Source organism: Ambystoma mexicanum, chromosome 1p (assembly GCF_040938575.1).
Source record: "Ambystoma mexicanum isolate Mex_15411 chromosome 1p, UKY_AmexF1_1, whole genome shotgun sequence".
Lineage (NCBI taxonomy): Eukaryota > Metazoa > Chordata > Amphibia > Caudata > Ambystomatidae > Ambystoma > Ambystoma mexicanum.
Window position 1 is genome coordinate 800,166,929 of NC_090921.1, and position 27,842 is coordinate 800,194,770.

Consider the following 27,842-nt stretch of genomic DNA (forward strand, 5'->3'; position numbering starts at 1 on the left):
AGGTCTTAGGAGACCACTCCGATTTCTCCTTGCGGCTGGGTGACTGGGACTCACCCGACAGGAGCCACTTGGTAAGCCGCTTGCGAAGGTCCTTCATGGTGCAGGGAACCATGTCCTTGCAGAACACAGGCCTCCTCCACGTGCGTCTGGTCGGTGTACAGGCAGTAGAGACACAGAGTGCTCATCGTCCAGGGAAATGTTCCATAGACCGCATCCCGGGCAAATCCTGAACACGGGCGGCGAGTCCTCCATCTTAAACTATGTCCTAGGCCTGCAAGAATCTTCTGGAATCCTCCAAGAAGGTAACTCGATGAAAAATCACCCTTGAGGGGCATAGAAAGTTCCAAAAAACAGATCCCTATTAGTCAGATGAAGGATCGATGGCGCTTGATTGACCGAACAAATAAGAGCAAACTTAGAAAAATAGCAAACTCAGTAAAAGCTCGAGTGCTACAGCACCAGGACTCCCAACACTTGAACGTGTGGAAAAAATCTGAAGATGGCTGCCAGAGGGGCTTAGGTGGAGGGCAGTCATTGGATGGGGCAGTATGACCCAGAGACCAGCAATTGGTTTTTAGGAGAGGGATAGTTCAGAAACAAAACTGATTTTTTCTTTACCGAGGATTCCCAGCCTGACTGGTAATATTCATGAGCATGTGAATCCATGCCAGACCCCATGCTAGAGAAGGTTGGGTTGAGGACCCTGAACCATGATGGTTCCATGGAGATAAACATTAATGATTACTCTGGAAATGGTTAAGAGGTCAAGGAGAACCTGCTAGCGAGTGCCACCATTAATGGGAAAAGAGGAGATAGGAGAGAGAAAGCGGACCATGTAGCGAGTCCATAGGTCAGGTGAGTTAACGAAGAGGAGAGAGGAGGATGTCCGATAGTCTCTCTGGCAGAAGCCGTGCATAGGTGTCTGCAATACCTGGGTTGGAGGCCAGAGTGTCCTTAAGTTTCTCCGGGCCAGATTTAGTGATAGGAGAAAGATAGGCGATAGTGAAGCAGTTGGAGGATAGGCGATAGAGACATGGTTGGCTGTAGTGAAGGGGGGACTCTTACCAGTCAGAAACAGATGCACATGGAAGTAGGGGGCACAAGGGAGGTAGGGGAGACAGGTTGTGTGCCAGCTTGAGGAGGTACACAGCAGCCACAAGGCACCACTAAATTCGATTTTCAGCAGGAGGGGGGGAAATGCATGCAGCAACTGGACAAGGGAAAGTTAGTGAAAGTATTTGTACCGCACAGTCATCAACGGAATTGGTCCCCAGGCGGATCTGTAAACTAGAAGGTGGGTTGGGTTAGTAAGGTGAAGAGGGATGGATAGGACAGTGAAAGAAGGTATGTCCTGTTGGCAGCTTCAGTTCGGTTGACACCGTGCGCTGAGCTTTGGTGCGAGTATCAGATAGATGTCAGACCTCGTGTGCTGTTGGTGCAGCTTATGAGTGTTTTGTTGGTGTGGTGAAGTGCGAGAAGTGGGTGTGGTTTTTGTATGGGTTAAGTGTGCAGAGATTGAGCTTTTTTTGGTTGGTGGGTTGTATGTCTCACGACGGACCATGGCGGTTTGTCTAGATGCCCACATTTGCATGGTGGTGGGGCCAGGTCTCATATTACATCATGTTTCACCAAACAGCAGACAAGTAGGCTCCACCTAGATTCCAGTGTCCTGTGGTGGAGAGGCCTAGGTTTCATAATGCATTACATTTCACTGTACAGTGGATAAAGATGAGGCCACATCCAGACCCAAGGATCCTACACAGTGAGAGAAAGGGCAAGGTTCCACAACAGGCGGGTTTCAACCTACTATAGGCAGAGACGGAGGCCACACCCAGACCAGAGAGTCTGGCCAAGTGGGAGAGGTGCCCAGGACTCAAACTACGCTTCATCCTACAGTAGGTAAAGGTGGGGGCCAAACTCGAGAATCCTGCAGAGTGGATGTGGTACAAGCTGGTGTTCACAATTTTAACCAAATGCGGCACTTGCCAACATCCACAATTCCATCCAAGTGTGGCATTTGCCAAAATCCACATACAGAAATCTACGGGTGGCATATGCCAACATTCAAATTCTGTCTGGATGCAGCGCAGGAATGTTCACAATTCCATCCAAGTTTGGCATTTGCTAACATTCACAACTCAGTGTTAGGGGGAGAGGCCAGAGTTTCACAACGCAGTTGGAATACAAGATTACCAGAGATAAAACACCTAGATTTGAGAATCCTGTAAAGTGGAAGAGAGGCCTAAAGTTCCACAATGCAGTTTATATATGGAAGAGAACACAGCTAGATAGAGAGTGCAGCCTCCTGTCTAGGTGTGGCGCAAGTCAATATTCAATGTGTGAGCTAACTGTGGCCATGTCTTAACATTTACAATCCATATTACATTTAATATACTGAACAAAGAATTGAGGCTAGCCCTAGATATGGTACTATAGTGGGAGAGAGGCCTAGGTTTCAAATGCAGTATTTTTACCATATACTGAGATTGAGGGAATTGAACGGTTGTATGGGGCAAGATTCAGTCTAGTAAACAATGATGAACAGTGTGGTGCAGGCCAACATTAACTGTACCATAGCAGTGAGGAGCATTCTAGATATAAAAAAAAGGTCAATCTGAACAAATCTCTGGGGTAAGCCGCAGGCTGGCATCACCAGACTTATCACAACTTAGATTTGCTAAATGGTAGGCGTTCAAGGGTAGAGTGAACACTATCCATCATCCTGACCGTTCCTACCTGGATTGCAGCTGCTGTGGACAGCTGGCCACTGGATTCCCCTTCTGAGAACTACAGATAGTTGGAGCCGCCAATGCAGGAGCCGCCCTTTGCCGTGGGGCCCTTAACTGCAGGGGCTGCCGGGCAGAGGGCTGCCAAGGTCAGGACCAGGATAAGGAGGTGTGAGCCAATAGGGGCCGGGGAGGGAGCAGGAGGCGGCCCTGGAAGGGAGGCTGGGGCGGGGGCATCGCAGACCTAGAGGGTCGCACCGGGTGACATTTAAACACAAAAAGCATTTTTAAATGTGCCAAGAGCACCAGAAACAGGCACTTACCACAGAGCCATGTTAGGAAATGGCTCAGGAAACCACTAAGCGAGGGTCGACCAGTTCCATATGTGAGAAGTGGATAGATGGGGAACTAACCTTTAAAGAAATGCTAGGTGGTCCAATGTTTATGTGTCCAAGGAACATTGAGTTTTCTTCCGCCTCCATGTGCGGGACCCACATTCCCAGCCAGGCAGAAGACGGGGCCTTAGAAAGTGGGCCTTGGAAGGGGTGGGCCGACTAAGCCCGTCAGTCCACCATAGACCACGAAATCGTACAAGTGGTCAATGGCAGGCAAGGAGGCAGATGCTGGTGGGTGTAGTGAAGCCTTTCCAGATTGGTAAACATGGCCATCTTAAAATGCCACAAGGCAGCAGAGAAGGCTCCTCATGTGGCACTGGCCTTGGTGATCAGCTCGGAGGGCAGCAGGCAGAGTGTGGCCAATATAGGAAAGGTTGCAGGAAAAAGAATGGTTTAGGTTTCCTCTTTTCTTCGGAAATTTGACAAAGCATTAAATCACCCTTTAGAAATCCATATAATACAGCCTTGGGTCCCCTACCTCATTTGCAGGTTGGCTGCAGGGTGCCCATCTGTAGTTGAAGTCAGGGCTGCAATCAGGAGTCGCCCAACACAGGCTCCAGGAGGGAGGAGGGAGGAAAATATGTGCCTGGTTAATGGAAAGATCATTTTTGGGTACAAGGAAGTACACTGAATAAATACCCTTGTTTACCTGGAGAAGAGGGACAATTTAGATGGCACCTTTTTCCAGCAGGACCTGAACTTTCCAGCACGATGCGTAGGTGTTCTGGCAACAGGCGTGTTAGGGATAATTCTCATAAATTTGCCAAATCCCTCACCTTAGAGACACCCAGCAACTTTGATGGATTTTTGGAGGACTTCATTTTCTTACCTGGAAAGAGTGAGCTTTTTTCCCCACTCATGTATTTTGATGTGCGTTTTACACTTGTGTTCTTTGATTATGGAGTTTCAGATACCTCCATAGGCATCATCTTTTCATGCATGTTACACAGCGCCCTCAGTGCAGTGACACAGGGATGTCGTTTGGACTTCCCAAAGGTTTAAATACCTTCTGAGATAAACTACCGTTTACCAGAGAATGTAAAGTGAAATTGACTTTACCAGTCTTTCCAAATTCCTGGACCCAGCACACACCATTTTACAATGGAGTGCTGGAGTGGTTATATAGTACCCCCTGTGTCTAAATACTCATGTAGCAGTCAAATGCGACCCTTTTCTAATGTAAAACCACTGCCACCAGCCTTTTCAACGAACTACCATGATTTTTCCCGACCGCTAACACTGGTAGCTAAAAATCATGGCAGACATGTTTTTCTAGATGGCGCCTTAAGCCCTTGTTTAAACAGGTCCTGGTCTTTTGACATTTCTTTTTGGAAAGGTCCTTCTAGTGTTTGTCTCTGCGCACCAAACCGGTTTGGTCCCTTTGTTCGTATGCCTTTGGTGTGTTTTAGGACTGAAGACCACCTCTGGCATCTGAGTGTCTGGGGTGGGCCGGAAGTGAGGAAGGTGCCCGAAACTCCGTGCTTAGTCTCCCAGGAGACCCAAATGCACTCGATTGGCTGGCTGTCCGGCAAGGACAGCCAACCTGCTGGGCGAGTGACAGATAGGCTGGAATGGAAGGGAGGGAACGGTTTAAAAGAAGTCTCTTGGACTGGAAAGCAGAGTCGACCACTGGAACGAAAGAACCAAAGACGAGCTGGAAGACGACGGCTGCTGCAACTCCTGGATCGTTGGTTTGCCCGGTAAAGCCCTGCTGCAAGTCCGAATTGCCAAGTTCATCTCGACAGAAGCCCCTTCAAGGACGACTTCTTCCTTGGAGTTGGTGGGACCAATCAAATCGGATACCACCGGGATACCATTCTCGAAGCTGGTTAGGATTAACCAGGGGTGGGGACACCAGCTTGTGTGACTATTTTGTGTTTTCTGACAATACCGTGCAGGAGTCCAACATCCTCCCTCTTGTCCACACGACAGGCTCAGGAACAGTGAGATCTGCAGGAACCCACGACTTCAGCTGCATTTGTTTCTTCATACCAAGGTACTGTGCCAACCCGATTGAGATAATGCCACTCTTGTGGTGAAAGTTTGTGAAACTTTCCCAACTTGCAGGCCTAATCAGCTTGTGACCCAACAAATGATTTTTTGCCTAAACTACTTCTGAGAACTTTCGCAAAGACTTCACCGTTTGATACCAGAACTGCCCTTTCCTATCCTGAACACTAGTCCATTGACCTAGGCCAATCGACTAACAAACTATTTGCACCGTCTAGCAAGTATGATCTATTCTACTTACCTTGTGCCTTTTTGCTCACTTCCAAGTAACTGAAATGGTATTTGGCTCCTATTTCAGGGGAGCTCAAACTGTCTTAAGTGTATTGAAGTATATTGGTTTATAATATTAAGTTACCTCCTAGTGAAATGTTTTCCAAATGATTGTGTAATAAAGTGTTTTACCAATAAACACTGAGTATAAGTGTCTACTTGGGCCACTGCTTGAAAGTTCTCTAACTTCTTGTACTGCTCACATTCACTTGAGATAAGCCTGGCTGCTCAGCTCGCTACCAAAAAACAGTACAGACTTCTACCAAAGGTTAATTTGGCTTACACCTGTAGTCCTAATTGTGTGTGATGGTCCCAGAGGGTCCTGCATGCAATTCTGCCCAACAAGGCGTCCGTAGAAACTATAAAACACCCATGGGCCACAGTCTTTAGTACCCACTGATCTCAAGTGATTCCCCTCCCAGGCGTGGATAAATGAAGGCAAGCGACCCCCGACCAGGGAAGCATGGGAGGGTACCCGATCAAGCAAGTTACTTTGAGGTGGAGGCCGGGCAGCCTCTAAGAGTAGAGTTTCGGCTTCTACCCTTACCCCTTCAAGAGACAATTGGTATTGGAAGTTACCAGAGGATCATTGACCAGAGGACCATGAATTATTTCCCGAGCCGTATTGCCCGAGCAGGAGAAAGATTGGCCACAAAAGGACCGGCATGAGTTGTATGGAATACCAATTCATTAAGTGCGACAAAGACCCGAAGGCATCAAGGAGCTGAAGCAGTAGACTGCTGGAGAGGGAGGCAATGGAGAACCAACTCAGAACAGACGTGTTTTCAGCTGCAGACGAAAGGCAGATAATGCCTGGATACTCCCAACATGCAGAGGGAGAGCATTCCACAACGTGGGTAACAGCACTATAAAACAAAAACTGATCGGTCGAGCGAAGGTTTCTCTTGGGTTGGTAGAGAGCTAGCCTTGAATGAAGGACTGAGGCCCTTTTACCATAGATGGCCCAGTGAATGCATAGAATTTTTTTAATTCTATCCGAGACTCAACCAGGAGCCAGTGAAGGCGCTGCAGAAAGAGTGAGCAAGTCTAGGGGCAGTTAAGGCCAACCTGGCGGATGCATTTTGTAGAATTTGTCGCTGAAGTAAAGCCGCTGGTTGACCCAAATAGATGCCATTACAGTAGTCAATGGCGTTGGTGGCAATTTTACTCCCAACGTTACTTGGAAGGATAGGAAGCACCTTCCTCAAGATCCTGAGTTTAGCAAAGCCGCTGCGGCATACCGCAGAGCTCTGCCTTTCAGGGGGCGAACAGCATAATCTTAATGGCCAGGCTTTTCACTACACTGGCAGGTTGAGGACAATCCCAGGCAAGTGGGCCAGTAATCAGGAGTCCAACCAGTGGATGACTTTCCGATAACAAGTATTTCTGATGTGTCACCGTTTTAACCAGTTAGACATCCATTGGCAGACGGCAGAGACAATATCTTTCAAAGGGGTCAGGGGACTATCAATCTGGGCTTTTAGACAAAAGATGTGTGGTCTGCATACATGTTAAAATGAACACCAAAACTGGCAATAAGTCGAGCCAGTGAAGCCATGTATAAATTAAAAAGCAGAGGGGAGAGTGCTGTGATGCTGGTGAAAAGGCTTAGCTGATCTGGGAAAGTGATTTCAGGGTCTCGTGCCTCCTTTGCCGTCTCCAGGGCATCAACCGCCTTCCTGAAAAGGTTTGAATCCTCCACTGGTTAGAGGCGCCAGAGGTTTGAACCCAGAATTCTTTTTAACCAGACATGTCTTAAGCAAGGTAAACTGCGCGAGAGTGTGTCCAGCGGTCTCCGAGTCCAGAGTGTTCATCAGTTATCTTTTGGGTCATGTGGCTGAAGGCAGACAACGGCCAGCAGGCGTGATCGGGTGAACTCCAACGTCCTAAGACCATCCTGCACTAGGCTCCACTGGACATCACTAGCGTGGTGTCATTTGCAATCCTTGTGGAGTAGGCTGCAGAGGCAGCGACGCTTGTCCAGAGCGTAAAACTCCTTGCAGTCTTTGTCCAGAGGGGATTCTGCTGAGGACAGAGGTACCCCCACCCTTTTCCGAGTGGTCGTAACGACCAAGGAGTCTGGTGTGGCAGGACCACAGATGTAGTGGGTTCTGAGGGCGATGGGCGAAATAATTTCTCCACCCGGGGGTTAACTGCCTGAGTGAGGGATGGAAATATCAAAGAATGGTCCAGGCACTTTATAGAATTCAGTAAAGTGGTAGCTTGGCTAGTTGGACCTTCTCCTTGAAGATAAGCTCCACGAAGTCAAAGTCTGGAGCAGTTTCTAGTGTTGCAATAGCCAGCTGCTCTTTAAAAAAAATTGTCGTCCACATGCGACAACTCTTTGGGGCAGTGTAGCGGGAGGTGGGGCTCCAGACAAATGGGGTTTGGTTCAACAGTAGGTGTTGGTTCAACGCAAGGGCCCTGATCCTACATCTGGTCCAGTCTGGGCCCTTATCAAAAGGGTTAACCTCTTCATAAGACTGCTCCCTGTCTGGGTCATCTGGGACCTGCACAAGGTCTTCTTGGTGTCCCTGTGCAGAGGTGGGGAGTGTGCGCAATTTGGAGGGAATGGGGCAAGAGTCCACTTCCATAATCGGAGCCATGGCTGAAGCAACGGCGCCGAGAGGGGCCTTTGGCCTGCATAGCGCAGGCTGCCCACCGTTTAGTCCGCCTGTCTTTCAATATCTTCAGTCGAAAGATCTTACAGGCCTTGCATGAGCACCTGTCGTGGTCATGAGGAAGACATTGATTGCATCAGCGATGTGTCCTTTCAAGGAAATTTGCCATTAAACGACAAGCAGAATTTAAAGGGAAGCGTCCTCAGAGGAATAAAACCCAAGGTCCCACTCTCCCTACTGTAAGGGGCTGGCCAAGGCTATGCGATCGACAGTAGTCGTGCAGTTGAACAGTTGCCAAGCAGATGTAGATATCGGCGGCAGCAGCAGGAAACACACTAAGCGATCTAAGTGACTAAGCCACCAACTAGGTTGGCGGAAAAAACTATTCTGATGGGACCTCGACATGCAAGGGATTTTGGGTACACTACACGTCACGGATAATGTTAGTCACGCGCATGTCGACGTCCCTTTCGATCGTCTAAAGAAAGATGCAATACACCATTTCCACTAGATGTCCGACTATATGCACAGCATGCGATTCTAAGCAGATTCACAAGTATCAGAAATACTCTTTCAAAGTGCTCACATGGCAGGGAGGGTACATTAGAACACAATATAAAGTGCTATGGGGGAACCTACTAAGCCTTGTGAGTATTCCGACAGTTAAGTGCAGAAAGGAAGAGGGGAAAGGGGGTAAGTGATGGGGAGTCTGAGCTCGTAGGAATGTTGAGTACTACACAGCCAGAGCCGCAGGAGGTGTAAGTGTGAGTCGCCAGAGCGGAGAATGTGCAGATGTAAAGTGCTGTGGATAGGCAGGAACAGGGAGTAATCGGGGAGGTCAAGGCCCCCAAAGGCCAAGTACACCGATTCAGCAACTGTGGGACTTGGAGAGAAGGTGGGAAGGAGGAAAAGAGGAACCAGCTCAAGGGGGAGGATATTCCAAAGGAGTGAGCCTGCAGAGGAAAGTGGGTGACCCCCTGCCCTCCAGCTAGGCTTATTACCACTGCTATTCTGTGAAACCTAGGCGTTTCTTGAATCTAGCGTTTTACTATACACCAAACGCTGTAGGCCTTTCCACCCTCCGTCTAGGAATCTCAAATCTAGGTGTTTTATTACTGCCTGCTATGCAGTGAAACCTAGGCCTTTCTCCCATGGTCTAGGATCCCAAAATTCTAAGGGCACTATCTCGATGTAAACAACTGAAACCTAGGCATTCATCCCATCAACTAGGCATCTCAAATCTAGGAGTATTCCATCACTGCTGTATCATAGAATCCTAGGCCCCTCGCTGTACCCAAAACAACCAGCAATCACTGAAAGCCAACTACTACAACCGAATAACCACTCACGTTCACCAAAGAACCAGTAGTCCTCCCAAACCAAACTGCAACCCCCTCCAATGCTTGGTACTCCCCCACACGACCAACCACACCCACTAAGTGGACAGACACCCCCAGAGGGCACCCATTAGAACTTGAGAATAAACCTCAGTATTAACCAAACGCAAGGCCCGGCAGACAAACTCCTGGCCTGGTAAACTTAACTCCAAAACCAACCCTACCAAGGACACAAAATAACCCGACAGAACCAGATGCTGCCAAAGAGGATTGGAAAAAAGGACCAACCCCAACGGATCCACACCTTATTCCCATCTCCAGTAGAAGCAGTCACAAATGCAGAACACACCCCAGCAAACAATACAACAGAACATACAAGAGAAAAAATCCCTATACCTTACAGTTCCTCACCACAACCGAAGAACCCGGCACCTACATCTCTGCACAATATAAGAAGCTGACCAGAGAAGAAAGATACGACACCAACGCCCTATCACACCACCACAAGGGCACTGCCGACAATCGCATCAAAACACAAATTGACAACTATAAACGTAAGAGACTCGACAAAGCAGCCTCCACGGAACCCCAAACAATTAGCAACGAAAGAAGCAATTCATAACAGCCACAAGTCAAAACAGTAATCTGTAAACAAACCTATCCGTACCAAAAAGAGCCACTGCAATCTTATCAATGCTAGATCAATGTCTAAACACACCACCGAGACCTACGACCTCCTGTGCCACTGAGGTATCGACATCCTATTCATAAACGAAACATGGCTAGACAATTGTTTTTTTAAAAAAAAATGTTATCACCCCATAACTGCCTCCCTGACGATTTCAAGTGCGCATAAACCGAATCATCAAAAGGAGGAGGCCTGGCAATAGCCTACAAGTAACACCTAAAAAGATAATAGAATACCCACTAAGCAAAGAAAATTGCAAATCTCTATTCCTCCACCTACCAACAAACATCAAATTTGTTCTAGCATACAGGCCAACTTACGATGCAACCTTGGTGGATGTCTTCACAGAAGCAATCAACCTATCCATCAATTAAGAACATCTGATAATCCTTAATGAATTCAACATCTGGTTTAAGAAACCACCACACAAAAATCACAAGCCAAACAACTGAAGACGAATAGGAACAAGTTACTTACCTGTAACTGTTCTCCAGCCTGGGTCTGGCATAGATTCACATGCTCATGAATGTTCCCGTCTTTAGGGCTGGGAATCCTTGGGGGGAAAAAAAAACTCAAACTGTCATTCTCCTATAAACCAATCCTCCTCTGGCAGCCATCTTCAAATTTGGTAGTACATAAAGTGGCAGTATGACCAAGAGCAGCCGCAGAGGGGCAGGCAGGCGGGTTCACATGTGAAGCCATGCCAGAACCATGCTGGAGAAGGAACAAGTTACTTACCTGGAAGCAAGTAACTTGTTCCTTCTCCAGCATGGGGTCTGGTATGGATTCACATGCTCATGAATAATACATAGCAATTCGTACATACACAACTACGGGATGTGGCAAGGCTCAACAAAAGTAATTACGCTTACCTCCGGAACAAACTCACCTTCAAGTAAACACGTTGTGTAGCACTGCCTGACTGACCCTGTACACCTCTCAGGAATCCCTTGCGATGCAGTAACTCTCGTTAAGGGGTGCATAGACCTCCACATAGCAGCCCAGCAGATGTCCAGCAGGGGCACAGACAGGAACGCTGTCGTTTCAACGACCGCTCTGGTAAATGGGCTTGGACGGCCTGGCAGTCGGTTTGCCCACCATGACTGATACAGCCAGAGAGCCACCTGGAAATGGAAACCCTTGCATGGTTCACAGGACCAAAATTCACAACACGTTGTGACGTCTTCTGGAAACCCTTCTTGCAGGCCACAGAACCAGAGCACGTTCCACACCCAGCAAGTGCAAAGTCCTTTCAGCCAGTGACGAAGGCGTCAGAAAACAGGCAACACCAAAGGTTTGTTTAAATGGAATTCCGACATGACCTTTAGCATGAAGGATTGTGTCTGCAGCACCACCCTTGTCTCGTGGAAAGTCAGGTAAGGCAGCTTGTAGGACAGGGCCCTGGATTTCAACTACCCTCCTGGCAGAGGTGATTGCCACGAGAAAAGCCAGAGCCTTCACCGGCGGAAACGAGCAGAACAATCCCTTGAGGAACTCTTTCACTAGACAGTGCAACCACAGTGAAGACCATCCCAAAAACCTGGTATAGTGAAAGATAGCCACCAGATGTATGATGGAGGCGTGCCCCAGCCCCGATTTAGCCAAGGACAATAAATACGGATGTACTTGGGCTTGAACACTCAGAGGGTCGATCTTTGACCTGCACCAAGTCGTAAAACGCTTCCATTTGTGTCCGTAGCACTTCACAGTTGATGACGCTCTGGCCAATGACCTCCCCCTGCAATGCAGTCACCGAGAAGCTCGTAACCACTGAACTCAATGCTGCAGGAGCCAGGCCTTCAGGTTCAGCGATCCTGGGTCATGGTGCAGAATTGCGCCTCCTTCCCTGGCGAGAACATTTGCAACCACTGGCAGCTTGACTGAAGGGGACGCCGACATGCTGAGAAGGTTCCCGGTATAAGATCTGCCTCGGCCATGCTGGTGCGACTAAGATCATCCTGCACTGGTACGGTCTCAGTCTACTAATGACTTGAAGTAGTAATGGCAATGGAGGGAACGCGTACAGAAACAGGCCTTCCCAAGGGAATGAGAATGCGTCTCTCCCCCCCACCCATGCTCCCCAACTGGGGGACCTGCTGGCGAACCTCCGACACCGTTTGTTGCTGCCGCAAACCAGTCGATCTGGGACTGCCCAATCTGAAAAGGTTGCCCACTTTATACTGCTGAAGCTCAGCTCCCTGCTGAGCCGGCGACAGTGTCCCTTACTCCTGCCAGGTGAAACTGAATGAGCAACATCCCTGGGGCGACGGCCCAGAAGTCCTGCCCCTCTTTGGACAGCATTGGGATCTGGTGCCACCCTGCTTCCGGATGTAAAACATTGTGATGGTATTGTCCTTGAAGACCCTTCACCACTTTACCCTTAAGGGACAGCAGAAACAACCTAAGGGCCCAAAACGCTGCCCATAGTTGCAGTACATTGGCTGCCGAAGTGAAGACGCTATACATCAAAGGCCTCTGGCGTGGATGTCTGTGTGGGCTTCCCATCCTTCCAGGGAAGCGTGCGTCGTGACAGTCTCCTGGTAAGGGGCTCTGGAAGTCTGCCTCTGCCGATGTTGGGAGCGCATGCCCCACCACCTTATCGCTCGACAGAACTAGTGAAGTGCAATTCTGTCCTGTAGCCTCTGGACACCTGGACCCAGCGAGCAGCCAGGAATTCCTGCAGTGGGTGCATCCGCAGAACCAGATCAGGTATATACATGATGACATGGCGAGCAGTGACTGGATCGTCCTCACTGTGGCGATCTTCAGTGCCAACAACCGTTGCACCTTTCCCAAGATGGCAGCTATCCTCCTACATTCACACCAGGGAGGACACCGAGCCTGCATCCAAGGAACAAGACGTCCTGCGATGGAGTCAAGCAGGACTTTGCATAATTTGAGAACCACAGTTCCGTCGGCAGGTCCTAGTCGTGTGATAGACGGCGATGTCCCTTGACTTGGCCCGGATGTTAATGATACACATGAACCCCTGTAGTTGTAGTTGGGCCACCACCAGAAGCAAGGCATTTGGTGAAGACTGGGTGCTGACTTCAGTCGGAAGAGGAGAGCCTTGAACTGGTAATGCTTCACTTGTACGACGAAATGCATTAACTTGTGATGCGTGTATGGGGACGTGGAAGTACGCGTCCTCTAGATTAAACGACAACAGAAAGTCTCCCTCCTCCAGCTGGCCGAGCACATGCTGCAGCGTGACCCTCCTGAACTTCTGGGACTTAATGTAGTTGAGTCATCGTAGGTTGAAAATGGGCCTCCAGCCCCTGGTCTGTAAACTCGGGAGCCCTGGAGCCACTTTGGAACCAGCTCCATCACGCCTTTTCTTAACATGGCCCGAACTTACAGCAGCAGCTGAGGGATGTGTAGTTCCTGTTGGGCCACCGGTGGTATTCGCAGACACTTTAGTTGAAATTCCAAAGTGTGTCCGTGGGCGAGCGCATCCAGCGATCAGTGGAGATTTTCCCCCACAGACTAAGTTACCCAGCCGGCCTGCCACTAGGGTGCAGGGGTCCGACATCTTGCCTGGTTCAGTCCTGCTTGGAGGCCAGTGCGCCAGCCTGGGCGCCTGGACGACCACCTCCAAAAGCCCTGGAGCGACCCCTGTAGGCTTCCTGGGTTGTTGAACGGGAGGGTTGGCGGTAAGAGGCTGAGCCACTGCCGAAATCCTTTCGAAGACCTGCTAGACTTGGACGGTGCTGTTGCAGAGTGCCCAGGGCACAGGCTGTCTACGTGTTGGTCTTGATGGCCTGGAGGGACTCAGACGGCCTTCCCGAAAGGGTGGTCTCCGAACGCCATGTCCAGTACCCTCATCTGGACCTCCCATCTAAAGTTGGTGGCCTTGAGCCAGCCACAACAAAGGCAAGCCCTGATTCCAATCTCGCAGAAACGTGTCTCTGCAATGCCCAGGGCAACAGATGGCTTGGTCCGATGCCACCTCACCTTCTTGAAGGACCTCCAAAGCCGAGCCATTTGTCCTCGGGGAGGAAAGCCAGGAGTACAGCCATCTTATACCAAAGCTCCTGGTCATATCTGGCCACAATTGCTAATGTGTTGGCCACCTTGACCACCGTCAACAAGTAGATTACCTTTCTACCCATGGAATACAACTTCTTCCCTGGGGGTGCAAATTGACTGTGAAGACTTCTTCCTGGTGGCTGCCGAGACCGAGTCGGCGATGGTTGGGACTGCAGACACTGGCACCCGTATTTCAGTCTGTCTCTTAGCTGAGGCGGGGTTCCTCAGCAGCGCCAGCCCCTCATCCCAGACATGTTAATGTTAAAGGACATTTGTACCGCGCACTATCACCACCAAAAGTGGTCCCATGGCGCTCTGGCGGCTCTGAAAAAGGGGAGGAGAGGGGGGTGGGTTAGTGGGAATAAGCTGGAAAAGTGCAAGAGAGCAGTGATGTGCTGTTGACAGCCTCAGCCCGGTGGGTCCGTTGGCTGGGCTTGGGGTGTTTTATAGTCCGTAGTCGTGTGCTGTTGTGCAAGTCTATGTGTGTTTTTTTTTTGTTGCATTGTTGTGAAGTTTGTGCGGATTGCTGCGTTTTAGGCTTGTGGTTGCGTTTGGTTATAGTTTGAGAGGTGTATGCAGAAGGATGGAATAGTTGGTTAGTTGGCATTGCTGCCCTTGCAATTGTGGGATTCCATCTAGGTGCGGTACATGCTAACAGTCACATTTCTATCTAGATGCGACGCAAGCTAGGTTCAGAATTCCAAGTGTGGTGCATGCTAAGAATCACATATGCTAACAATCACATTTCTATCTAGATTTGGCGCAGGCTAATCTTTGTGGTTCTCTCGGGGTATGGTACTAGTTAACATACTGTAGGCAGTGTTTGCTGTCCAGCCATGAATAGGTTTAGGCTGGTGGTCACATATCTCTCTAATAATGCATGGTGTAGGTCTGTAGCGTCTAGGCCATTGAAAGGTAAGTTAGAGTGGCAGGAGCTTCCTGGAGTAGAGTAATTGCTCTACCCCCCACCCATGCCAGCACTTACAGTTGTGTCTGGTGGCTTCATTGGCTTCCCCTGCTGACACCTGCAGACCCATCTTGGAACCGCCAATGTGGGAGCAGCCCTTGTCCTTGGGACCTCAGCCGCAGGGGCTGTCGGGCAGCGTGCTGCCCTGGGAGGGTCAGTTATGGCCTTTTGGTAGACCAATCCAGGTCTATGGTGCGCTCACCTCAAAATCGCCAGCAGAATGGAGAAAAAGTTGCGGTGCAGGCCCTACGGCCTCCCTTGGCTCAGCTACAGATCAGCCATTCAGGGCAGAGGAGAGGCGGGAACAGATTGGGAAGCAGGAAGTTCAAGCCACGGACAATCACTGCACACGCGGTGCAGGGGGTACCTGCAGGCCCCAAACAGGGTGTTACAGTGAGACAGGGCCTGGGTCTATGGTGCGCTCACCTCAAAATCGCCAGCAGACATCATATAGGATCAGCACTGACAGGATAGTCTTCCTTCTCACCTCCTGGCGCTGGTACAGGAAGCCCTTTTCTTCCGGAGTTGGAAAAGCTCCGACGCATGGGCAATCATGGAATGGAAGGATCCCACTTAGTCTGGCGGAGAAGCCCTCAGCGGCGGTGACATCCTGCTGTTGACAGTCACCATGTTCCCCCCCCTCCCCCCGAGGGGAAGCGCAGCAACGGTTGGAATGGAGGTGTAAGGTGTCTGCTCCTTTTCTTGGGCGGTGGTGGCCCCAGTGTCAACGAGATAATCCCTGGTGGTGCAGTTGGCATCCTCTTCGGAATCCAACACCAGTGTGTGGAGGGTTGAGCGAATATCCTGCAACAGATCTCTGGAAGATGCCTAAGGAGTAGGGTTGCTGGGCCCAGCGCCCATAGTCATCCCAGTCATTGTAGTCATTGTAGTCGCCTCCAGCGGGCATCCCCTCGTCGTTACCACCCTCCTCCGGGATGGTGTGGACAGAAAGTAATCTCCACCGGGTCAACCCCTTTCGCCTTTGAGAGGGAGTGGCAGCAACCATCTCGATGGAAGAGGACGTTTTGGCCTGGATCACCTGGGCCTTCATTGGGAGGCCGGACACCTTGCTCTGCTTGGCCTTCCCGTTTCTCCTGTAGCTTCCCTGGCATAGCCGACTCTTGGACAAAGAGCTGGAGAGCGAGGACGATGAACGCACCCCCGACAGTTGCAGGACCAGTTTGTGGGGCAACCCCGACAGAAGCAGACTCGCAGTGCTTGGCCTCAACTTGGGCTCCCACGGATGGAGTACCCTCAAAGTACTTCAAAGCCTGCTCAGGTTGGCTGGATCCGGAAGAGGCATGCCCCTGTGAACCACCTGGGGTAAAGGCCCTGGCCTGGAGCCAATGTCAGCAACGTGTCGATCTTTCATCGTGTGCTTGGAGAAGCCACAGCAGATCTCCATCTTCCTTATGCATCGGGTGTAGACAATACATACACTGGGAATGCGGTCAGCCATGGGAACATTACGCAAACCGCAGCTGGTGCACAGCTTTAAGATGGAAGCTCTGTCCTTCTCTGACATGATCCAGCGCGGTGTAGGCCTTATTAACTTCTGGAAGCTTCAAAGAAGAAACACTCCACAATTTTGGCCCTTGAGGGGCAATGAAAGATGCAGACAATGGATCCCAGTTAATCGGAAGGATAAGCGATAGAGCACAGGCTCAATTGAACCGAAAACAGTTTCACCATCAAAAAACGTGAAAATAAAAAACAAAGCTTGAAGAGCGAAACGCAAGACTCCCAACACTTGGACGTGTGGTCAAATCTGAAGATGGCTGCCAGAGGCGGGGCTTAGGGAGAGGGCAGTCATTGGCTGGGGCAGTGTGACCCAGAGCTCAGTGATTGGTTTATAGGTGAAAGTTTATAAATGCAGGCTGACTGGGAATATTCATGAGCAGGAGAAATAAATTACTATCATATCAGACGGTTGCCACAATACACCACTATTCTGACCACATAATGGTGCCCTCATCTAAGTGAAATACTTGTAAATATTTTATTCAAGATAAAATTCATGATCCAGAAATTTCAAACAAAACAAATTAGTGCATTTAATGCACACCATAATATCAAAGGCAAGTTACATTTGCCAACATGACCGCAATCAACAAAAACTTGTTGCACCCAACGTCTTAAGCATCCTACCATCTCAAGCATCCAATATCACTATTACACATTTTTTTTATGACAAAAACAGGCACACTAACCAAGGATTGACTGTTTGGGATTCCCACTGGAAACGTAGTCAATGTCTAAAGACTGATGTATATGCCGCCACCAGTAACCAGAAAACAAATGGCAGAGGTACTAGAATGTTTACCTGTGGGGTGAAGTCTCCAGTGCGCTCAGATTTCTCAGCATCTCCAATCAAGACTCTAAGAGCTGCGTCTGCTGCCTCCTGCTTTGCCTGCTTTTTGCTGTGGGCACTGACTGCAGGGAACCAGCGGCCTCCCACCTTTGCTTGGAATACAAACCTGGAGAGTAGGATAAACTTTACTGTTGAACATCCAGATATTGAACCAATCTCATCTGATCAAGAACAATTAATTCCCCCGTTTTATTTATTAAACTCAAAGTGCGGGCGATGGCTAGACATTTAGATGTACTAAGTGCAAAGCAGAGCTCAGTGCATATGCCTGATGTGTTCTGATTTAGTGATTGTATCTACCACTAAATCAGTAAACCTTTGGGCCCTAATAGCAGATTATATTAAATGCGGACACAATGTGTAGATATGAACATTGCAAAAGCTACACACCCAATTTAGGTTTAATTACTACTTAAGCAGTTCATGTGATAACTGTCAACCTTCAGTTACAGCCCAAAGGAAGGAACAAGTTACTTACCTGTAACTGTTCTCCAGCATGGGTCTGGCATGGATTCACATGCTCATGAATCTTCCCCGTAGTCAGGCTGGGAATCCTTGGTAAAGAAAAAAAAATCAGTTTCGTTTATGAACTGTCCTTCTAACAACCAATAACAACCAATCACTGGTCTCGGTCATACTGCCCCCAGCCAATGACCGCCCTCTACCTAAGCCCCTCCTCTGGCAGCCATCTTTAGATTTGGTAGCACGTAAAGTGGCAATAGGACCAAGAGAAGAGCTGCAGAGGGGTAGGCTGGAGGGTTTGCATGTGAATCCATGCTGGAGAACAGTTACAAGTAATTAACTTGTTCATTCTCCAGCATGGGGTCTGGCATGGATTCACAAGCTCATGAATCAATGAATACATAGCAGTACACATGCAACCATGGGAGGTGGCAAGGATCAACATTAAGCATCTTACCTCATGACCAGGCTCACCTTCAAGCGAACAGGTTGCGCAGCACTGCTTGGCCAACACCGACTCCTCCCTGGAATCCCAGTCGACGCAGTAGAATCTCGTGACGGTGTGAGTCGACCTCCACATACCAGCCCTGCAGATGTCCAGCAAGGGCACACCAGACAGGAACGCAGTAGTTGCAGCGATCGCTCTGGTCGAATGGGCTCTCGGACGGCCAGGCAACAGTCAGTTTGCCAACCAATGACAATTGGTGATGCAGCCGGAGAGCCCTCTGGAAATGGAAGCCTTGGAGAGGGCCTTCTCTTGGTTCACAGGGCCAAAGGTCACAAATAGCTGTGATGTCTAGCGAAAACTGTGCGGTCCACGTAGAACTTCAGCGCTCTAGCCCCATCCAGCGAGTGTAAAGTCCTCTCAGCCGGCGAGAGGAAGAAAACGGGTAACACCAAAGGTTTGTTGAGATGGAAGTCCGACAACACCTTGGGCATGGAGGGGTGTGTCCTCAGCACGACCCTCATTTCGTGGAAGGTTAAGTACAGAGGTTTACCGGAGAGGGCCTGGATCTCTCCTACTCGTCGTGCGGAGGCGACGGCCACAAGAAACGCAGTCTTCCACGATAGGAATTTCAGAGACGCTGAATGCAGAGGCTCGAACGGAGGACCCATGAGCCTAGTCCGCACCAAATTGAGCTCCCACACTGGGGCCTTCACCGGCAGGAACAAGCAGAAAAGTCCATTCATGAACTCCTTAACCAGGCGATGCGACCACAGCGACAGCCCCAGAGTTCTGGTATAGCAGGAGATCGCCACCAGATGAATTTTGATGGAGGCGTGCGCCAGCCCCGCCTTGGTCAGCGACAGGAAGTACGGCAGCACTTGAGGGGCTGTAATCCGTGGAGGGTTTATCTTCTGTGCACAGCACCAGATAAACCTCTTCCATTTATGTCTGTAGCACTTAAAAGTTGAAGCAGCCCTGGCCTTGTCAAGTACACTGGGATCTCATACCCCCTCCCCCAAACTCTAGTGCTGCAGGGGCCAGGCCTGCAGGTTCAGCAACCCTTGGTCGTGGTGCAGAATCACGCCTCCTTCCCTGGCGAAAAGATCTGCGTCTGCCAGAAGCTTGACTGGAGGGGGACACCGACACGTCCAGAAGGTCCGGGTACCATATCTGCCTCGGCCACGCTGGTGCGACGAGGATCATCCTGCACCGGAACGGTCTGAGTTGACTGATGAGTCGCAGAAGCAACGGCAATGGTGGAAACGCATAGAGGAACAGGCCGTCCCAGGGGAAGGAGAATGCATCCCCATGCTCCCTGACTGGGGGGGAACCTGCTGCTGAACCTCCGGCACTTGGTCGCAACCAGATCGATCTGGGGATTGACCCATCGTCGAAACAGTAGGTCCACCTGATCAAGCTCCCACTCGTGGCAAGAGCGCAGCTCCCTGCTGAGTTGGCGACGGTGTTCTTCACCCCTGCCAGATGAAAGGTTACCAGGAACATCCTTTGGGAAACGGCCCAGTGCCATAGGTCCTGCGCTTCCTTGGAGGGCCAGGGATCTGGTGCCCCCCTGCTTCCGAATGTAGAACATTGTGGTGGTGTCTGAAGATCTGCACCACCTTGCCCTTGAGGGAAGGAAAGCTTTGAGGGCCCAAAATACGGCCTGGAGCTCCAGGACGTTGATGCGCAACATCCGGGAGCCAAAGGCCACTGGTGTGGATATTTCTGGTGTGCGCTCCACATCCCTCCGGGGTGGCGTTCGTTGTCACAGTCTCCTGATGTGAATATCCACAAAGTTTAAACATGAAAAAAAAAACTTATTAAAAGTAAACACTACCTACTAGGCAAAAGCAGAATCACACATTTGGTAACCCAAGTAGGATTTCTAGAATCTAGCCTGGTGAAGAGATGTTAGGAGGCAACCCTAGTTCTAGTGAGCAGTGGCACTCGAGAGATTAGCCAAAACCCAATCAAGGTAAGCATAGAGAGCACTCAAGGCTAGTCTAGAGTGTGAAGAGTGGAGTCAGGATTCCACAATGAGTCCACAGTGAAGGACAAGTTACTTGTAACTGTTCTCCAGCATGGGTCTGGCATGGATTTACATGCTCATGAATATTACCAGTCAGGCTGGGAATCCTCGGTAAAAGGAAACAGTTTCACTTCCACACAAACTATCTTTAATCACAGAGCTCTAGGTCATACTGCCCCCGGCCAATCACTCCTCTCCTTAAACCCCTCCTCTGGCAGCCATCTTCAGATTTGTTGGCAAGTAAATTGGCAGTATGAGCAAGAGGAGCTGCAAAGGAGCAGGAAGGAGGGTTTGCATGTAAATCCATGCCAGACCCATGCTGCAGAACAGTTACAGGTAAGTAACTTGTTCCTTCTCCAGTATGGGGTCTGGCATGGATTCACATGCTCATGAATAAAGAATACATAGCAGTACATCACAATCACGGGAGGTTGCAAGGCTCCACAGAAGCAATTACTCTTACCTCCTCACCAGGCTCATGTTCAAGCAAACAGGTTGCGTAGCACTGCTCAGCCGACTCTGGACTCCTCCCTGGAATCCCTGTTGACAGTAGAATTTTGGGAAAGTGTGCATAGACCTCCGTGTAGCAGCCCTGCAGATGACAGCCAGGCAGCGGTCGGTTTGCCATCCAATGACAATGAGTGATGTAGCGGAAAGCCACCTGAAGATGTAAGCCTTGGACAAGGTCTTCCCAGGACCAAATTTCACAAAAGTTTAAATGTCTTTCGGAAACTGTGTGAGCCACATAGAACTTCAGAGGACGAACCACATCCAGCGAGTGCAAACTCATTTCCGTGGGCGACGAATGCATTGGAAAACACAGGCAACACCGAAGGTTTGTGAAGTCGGAATTCTGACAGAACCTCGACATGAAGCACAGGTGCGTCTGCAGCACCACCCTCATATCGCTGCTTGCAGGATAGGGCCTGGATCTCACCTAATCTGGCAGAGGTGATAGCCGCGAGGAAAGCAGTCTTCCACGGAAGAGGGGCAACCCCATGAACCTAGTCAGAACCACGTTGAGTTCCAACGCTTGGGCAGGCGCGGAACGATCGAACAGTCCTTTAAGGAACTCCTTGACCAGACAGTGTGACCAAACCAAAGACCATCCTTGAGACCTGGTGTAGCAGGAGATAGCTGCCAGATGCACCTTGAAAGGGTGAGCCCGCCCTGGCAAAGGACAAGTATGGAAGGATCTGCAGGGCCGTGACCCTCAGAGGGTTTTTTTATTTTACATTTATAAAGCGCTCACACAGCCCGCAGGCATCGAGGCGCTGTTACAGGAATTGTTTGTTTTTCTTAGTTACGTAATTGTGTTTTTTTTTGTCTTAGTTACGTATTTATAACGCGCTTAAACACCCAGAGCTTTCTAAGCGCGGACCCGGGGATCGAACCTGTTGTTGCTTCGTGTCGTCTTGCTTCCAAGACGCGCACGCTGCCGCTGAGCTATCCTTCATCGGTGTATGGCACCATGTTGCAAAGCGCTTCCACTTGTGCCCGTAGTACAAGGATTAATGACAAATCTGGCCATCGCAAGGCTCTACCTGTACTCTGCCGGAAGCTCGTACCCACCAAACTCTAATACTGCAGGAGCCAAGCCTTCAGGTTCAGAGACCATGGGTTGTGATGTAGGATTGCGCCTTTCTCTGGTAAGCAGATCCGCGACCACTGGCAGCTTGCCTGGTGGCGACATCAACAGGCCGAGAAGGTTTAGGTACCAAATCCGTCCTGGAACAGGCCTTCCCACAGGAAGAACGCGTCCCCCATTCCATTTGGCTGGTGGAACCTGCTGGCGAACCTCTGGGATTTGGAGTTCGTTTGTCGCAAACAGGTCGATCTGTGGACTGCGCCACTTGAGGAAGAAACTGTCCACTTGATCCTGCTGAAAGCTCCCACGCGTGGCAAGAGCGTAGTTGCTTAGGGAGTCGGCAATGGTGTTCTTGTCTCCCACCAGGTGAAAAGGAATAGACGAACATCCCTAGGGCGCTGGCCCAGTGCCACAAATCCTGCACCCCGCTTCTTGATGTAGAACAGTGGTGGTATTGTCCATGAAGACCCTCACCACCTTGTCCTTGAGGGACAACGACTTGAGGGGCCCAGGACACTGCCCACAGATTCAGGACATTGATGTGGAGGTCCCTCTCCACTGGTAGCCACAGGTCTCTGGCGTGGAGACGTCTGGTGTGAGCTCCTCAACCCTCCAGGGAAGCATCTGTGGCGATTCTCCTGGTAAGTAGTGCTCTGGAAATCCATTCCCCCGGTGATGTTGGGATCATGCGCACAACCCCACCACCTTATCGCTCAACAGAACTCCTAGTCGAGGACAATCTTGTCTGCAAAGCTTCAAGACACCTGGATTCAATGAGCATCCATGAACTCCTGAAGAGGTTGCAACCCCCCCCCCCCCCCCCCCCCCAGGAACAGTGTGTTGCAAAGGAATCAAGAAGGACTTCGGATAGTTTACAGAGCACCAACGATCTGTCAGCAGCTGGATGGTCCTCTCCGTGTGAGACAGCGATCTCCCTTGATTTGGCACGGATGAGCCAATTGTCGAGGTATGGGTATACATGTATTCCTGTAGGTACAGATGGGCCACCACTGGTGCCAAGAAATTCGTAAAAGACCCTGGAGGCCGACTTCAGTCCGAAGGGAAGGTCCTTGGACAGAAGCGCTAAAAAACTCACTGCAGAGAACATCAGTGCCCATCTCAATCTCCCATGCCTAGCGCCACCCTTCTCACCTGACCCCGTCATACTAGCGGAATTATTCAAAGACACACTGACCAGCGGCATCAACACAGTCGCCCGTTAGAAAACAAAAGAGAAAAAATCATTCCACTCCAACTCATGGTTCACAGAAGAGCTCCTAAATCTACGCAACTCCAAACAGGCGCTAAAAACCTGGCAGGCTAACCCCTGTGACACCACTAAAGAGATCTTTCAAACCATCGCAAAAAAATACATACAAAGACTCCATATTCAAAGCCAAATCAGAATCCTACAATAGAATCTCGGCGGCCAATTCACAATCTAAAGGACTCTACCATCTTTAAAGAACTAACCGTACCTCCCACCTGCACTGACGAAATCGTTAAAGATGAAGCCTTGTGCTCCAGCATACAAGCTGCCATGCTAAAAGAATAGACCTCCAAAACAAAATCTGACCATTACAACGCTTTACCTAAACAGAACCACCAAAAGCAAACCCACAACATTCGCACAGGCAACAACCCTCCTAAATTCTCATTCTCTGAAATATCAGAAGTAGATGTCCTAGACATCATAAAACATCTCAAGCCCTCACTTTGCAAGGGCGATGTATGCCCACCCAAAATCAAAGAATGCGCGGAGCAACTCGCTCCTCTAATTACCGCCTTCATAAACACCTCATTCAAAACAGGTATAGTCCCCAACTGCCTCAAAGAGGCTTGGGTGCGGCCACTCCTTAAAAAACCTACTCTAGACCCCTCTCAACCTAATAATTACAGACCAATTACAACCGTCCCATTTCTTCTTAAAATATTAGAAGAGGCTGCCCACAGGCAAATCCAACTGTACCTTGAAACCAACTCTATCCTTGGTATGAGAATCAGGGTTCCGCAAAGGACACAGAACAGAAACAGCCTTACTAGATTTTAAAAACCAAATCACCTCCATCCTTGACATGGGTAAGCCTGCCTTACTCCTGCTCCTAGATCTCTCACCAGCGTTTGATCTCGTTGACCACACTCACCAACCACCTCACCAATGCAGCGCACTTCTCCAAGCATGCAGCAACGTGGATCACTTCCTTCCTAGAAGGCAGAGCCATGAAAGTGTTCTCCAATATAGCCAATGCCGAACCCACTGTGGCGTTCCCCAGGGATCTTGTACTGCACCAACACTTTATCAAAGAGTGGTTTGGTAAATAGATTGTAAACTGGATGCACTTGGGATCACATACACAAGCTATGCTGATACCCATGTGCTTCTTCCCCTCACCGGGAGCCATCTCCTAGACGCTTCTTCCCTTCAACAAATTTACTCCACAATCCAAGCCTGGATGGCCACTAACGGCTTATGCCTCAACGGGGACAAAACTGAAATCCTCAGTCAAAACCTACGCTAGCCAAATTGGATCCAACTTATCAAAACTTCTGCATTGAAAACTGTTATCCCAGTCCTATCCTCCGTTAAAACACTGAGTCCACATTGATGCTACACCATCTATGGATAAACAAGTTAGCGTCATTTTATCGGCCTCCGCTCCGAGTACCAAACTGATCAATGCCATAAAGCCGTTTAACAAAAGATAACTGCCTTTCCATTGCCAGAGCCACCATAGGAGCCAAACTGGACTATTGCAATTCCCTCCTAGCGGTTACATCAAAAAAACCTAGCCAGACTCCAAACCACTCAAAACAATTCCCTCAGAGCATCCCCCAGTATCCCTAAAAGAACACATCTCTCAAGCAAGAAAAAATGCTCACTGGCCATCAGTAAAAGACCGAATCACTTTCAAGATTCTCTCCACCGCACACAAGTGCATCAACCTAACCGCACCCTCATACTTATCGGACACACTAGTCAGAACTCAATCCACTAGACCCACTAGACTACACCAACCAACTCACAGTACCACGAATGACCAGGTCCAAGGCAGGAGGAATTTGATTCCCCTACCTGGCACCCAAGCTTTGGAACACGCTACCCACAGCCCTCAGAGCGGAAACCTCTCTCCATGCCTTCCGCAAAAAGCTAAAAACGACTCTTCAACTAGCTACTAGCTCTGTATGTACTTGCTCACAGCCTTGCCCTCCGCACCTAGTGTTCCAGTGCCACAATGCCACTTCATGTGTGTGTTTACATGACCACTGTAACTAAGATATGACCATCTACTGTAACCAGCGCCACAATGCCCACAGGCTGCGGTGCGCTTAACAAATGTGAATAAATAGGACTGTTCTGCTTACCCTGTACGACGAAGCGCAGGAACCGGAAATGTTTTTCGTGAATTGGGACGTTGAAGTACGCAACCTCTCCCCCCTCCAGTTGGCCAAGCATGTGCTGCAACGTGATCATCCTGAATTGTTGGGACTATATGTACTTGAGTCGTCAGAATGGGCTTCCAGCCCCTGGTCGTTACCAAGTATATCTGGAGTAAACTCCGGAGTCGCTTTTGAACCAGCTCAATTGCCGCCGCCCCATCCCTCCCACCCCCTTAAAAATGGCCTGAGCCTGCAGTGGAGGGATGTGTTCCTGAAGCAGTCAAGATGCAACCAAGGCAGCAGTGTAGCGGTTTTAGGTTCACCTCAAGTGATCAAGTGGCCTTGAAATATTTGAAGCCTGTATAAACCGCTAGACACTGCAAAGCATGGAACCATTCACTGTTTAGCCACCGTCAGCACCTGAAAAGGTTGCGATTTGTTAAGGGACTACCATAAGTTGCTACACAAGCTCTTCTTACCACCAGGGAGGGTTCCCTTTGTCCTGGCACAGTTAAGTATGCTGGGGTAGTTTCTAGCAATAGGTTTGTCAATTCTGCCCCAAGAGAAAACATTTCTACTGTGCCAAGTTTCCAACCGTGATGAAGAGGCCTACTTTGAAGTGTAGGCATAAGGCTGAGGGTGGAGAAAGGAAAGTAGAGAGAAGTAGGGGAGAAGTGCAGGGCTTTTCACCTAGAGAAAAGCCAAATGGGGCATGATATATGGCATTTATAATGCGCAACGAGGCAAAGGAGGGGGAACGAAGGGAAGACAGATAATCCTACTAGGCCAGGTGACATTGAGATCGGGCAACGGGGGGGTTGGGAGGAGCGCTAGGGGAAAGAGGAGGGGCAGTACATAGGAATAACAGTAAAATAAATAAAAAACAATAAATGCAATAATAAATAAGTGTAGCCGGGTGGTGGCAAGTGCTGTTAGGGGCTGTAGGGATACAGAGAACAGCCCCAGAGTGCAGGGGGCAGCGCAGGTGTGCAACTGGCTGGGAGGGGACCTGGGCCCGAGAACAGGGTAGCCAGGTGCAGTGCCAGGTATTCGTTGAACAACCAGGGAGAGGTTAGACCCCTGGGGAACATGAGCTGGGAGGTGCAAAGCCTTAATGGGGGGGTTAGGGAGGCCAAAGACTTCATGGCAGTTCTAGGAATGCTCCGGTTTTCCTCACCCTATAGTTCAAGGGTAGTGTGCATGAATGGTTCACGACTTTAAATTGCATGCGATTTACAAGAAGTTTAGCCATACAACACTCCTTGAATGCTCTGCTGTTGTGTGGCATGAGCTCTAGGTGTAAATGGCAATTTATGTACCAGCGAACAACAAATGTATACATTTGACAATCCATATCAAAGTAGGGGCCTGCTGTGAAGAATTGGCTTGCTTTCCTCATTAGCTTTGTTACAGTAGAACATTACTGCTCTCAAGTGAACATAAGGCTGATTCCTTTACTCTGAGGGTTGGTGGAGCATGATTGTTGACCTGGAATTTTGCGATATATTGATGAGAATCATGGCTGCATTCTGAAGACCCTTTATGAACGTATATAAATCGATTCTGTACCCAAGTGCAGCTGTAATTAGCTAACTCCAATAGATGCCACCGCCATTAGAAACACCACTTAGCGAGTTCTCTTAAGAAAGCTTTATGCATAAGCTTTGAAGAATTTGAGGTTTCTACTGGGGGTTGGATTTAACCTCTTACATGAATGACAATCACTGGCCCCAACAGGATATTTTCTGCTCTGAAGCTGTGTCGTAGGTCAGACAAGACGGTCGAGACTTTTGAAGTTTAGTGTAAGGACAGAATGCCTCCCCTATTCCTACTTCTAAAGTTGTTTGCCTAGTCTCAAAATAAATTAGTGCTTGGATATAACATGCATTACTTACCATAAAAGAATTTGATGGTTGTATCTGCTTAGATTCACATGCTGTGCATTTAGCACGACATCCAGTGGTAACCGCAGAGTATTGCATCTTGTCTTTCAAGAATCGAAAGGGGACACCTACATTGGTGTGCCTGTAACACTATCCCTAAGTGATGTGTAGTGTACCCAAAATCCCTCACGCGTCGAGGTCCCTCAGATTGTATTTTTTCTGACGTGTGGGAGCCTTATGACCACAAGAGAGAAAGTAGTAACACGTCCATGTTCCTTCCATCCGAGCAGGGAAGGAAAAGTGGGCGCTTGTGAATCGAAGCAGATACAATCAGAAATGCTTTTACGGTAATGCATGTCTTCTGATGCTTGTTAATCTGCTTAGAATCACATGCTGTGCATAGACTAGCGAGCAGTACCCAGAGTTGGAGGTGGGTTGTGAGAAGGAACAGTAGTGAAAGAATGTCTTAGTACTGCTTGTCCCAGAATCAGACCTAGAATGTGTGTCTAGGCAAAAGGTGTGTACAGAACTACAGGTTGCCGCTTTGCAAATGGACTCTAGGGGAACGTTTGCAATGAATGCCATGGAAGCCCAAGTGCCTCGAGTAGAATGCGCTCTAGGCTTGAAGGGCAGTTCTCTT

The 27,842-nt window shown here is 49.4% G+C and overlaps 1 protein-coding gene across 2 annotated transcripts in view; it reads right to left on the minus strand.

The window, feature by feature from the left end:
• ADAR (adenosine deaminase RNA specific) overlaps positions 1-27,842 on the minus strand; it is a 338,180-nt gene that overhangs the window by 199,034 nt on the left and 111,304 nt on the right. For both annotated transcript variants that reach the window (XM_069652057.1, XM_069652051.1), the window contains exon 7: positions 17,367-17,520. In XM_069652057.1, coding sequence (XP_069508158.1) covers positions 17,367-17,520 — 154 coding nt within the window. The remainder of the gene's footprint in view (positions 1-17,366; positions 17,521-27,842) is intronic.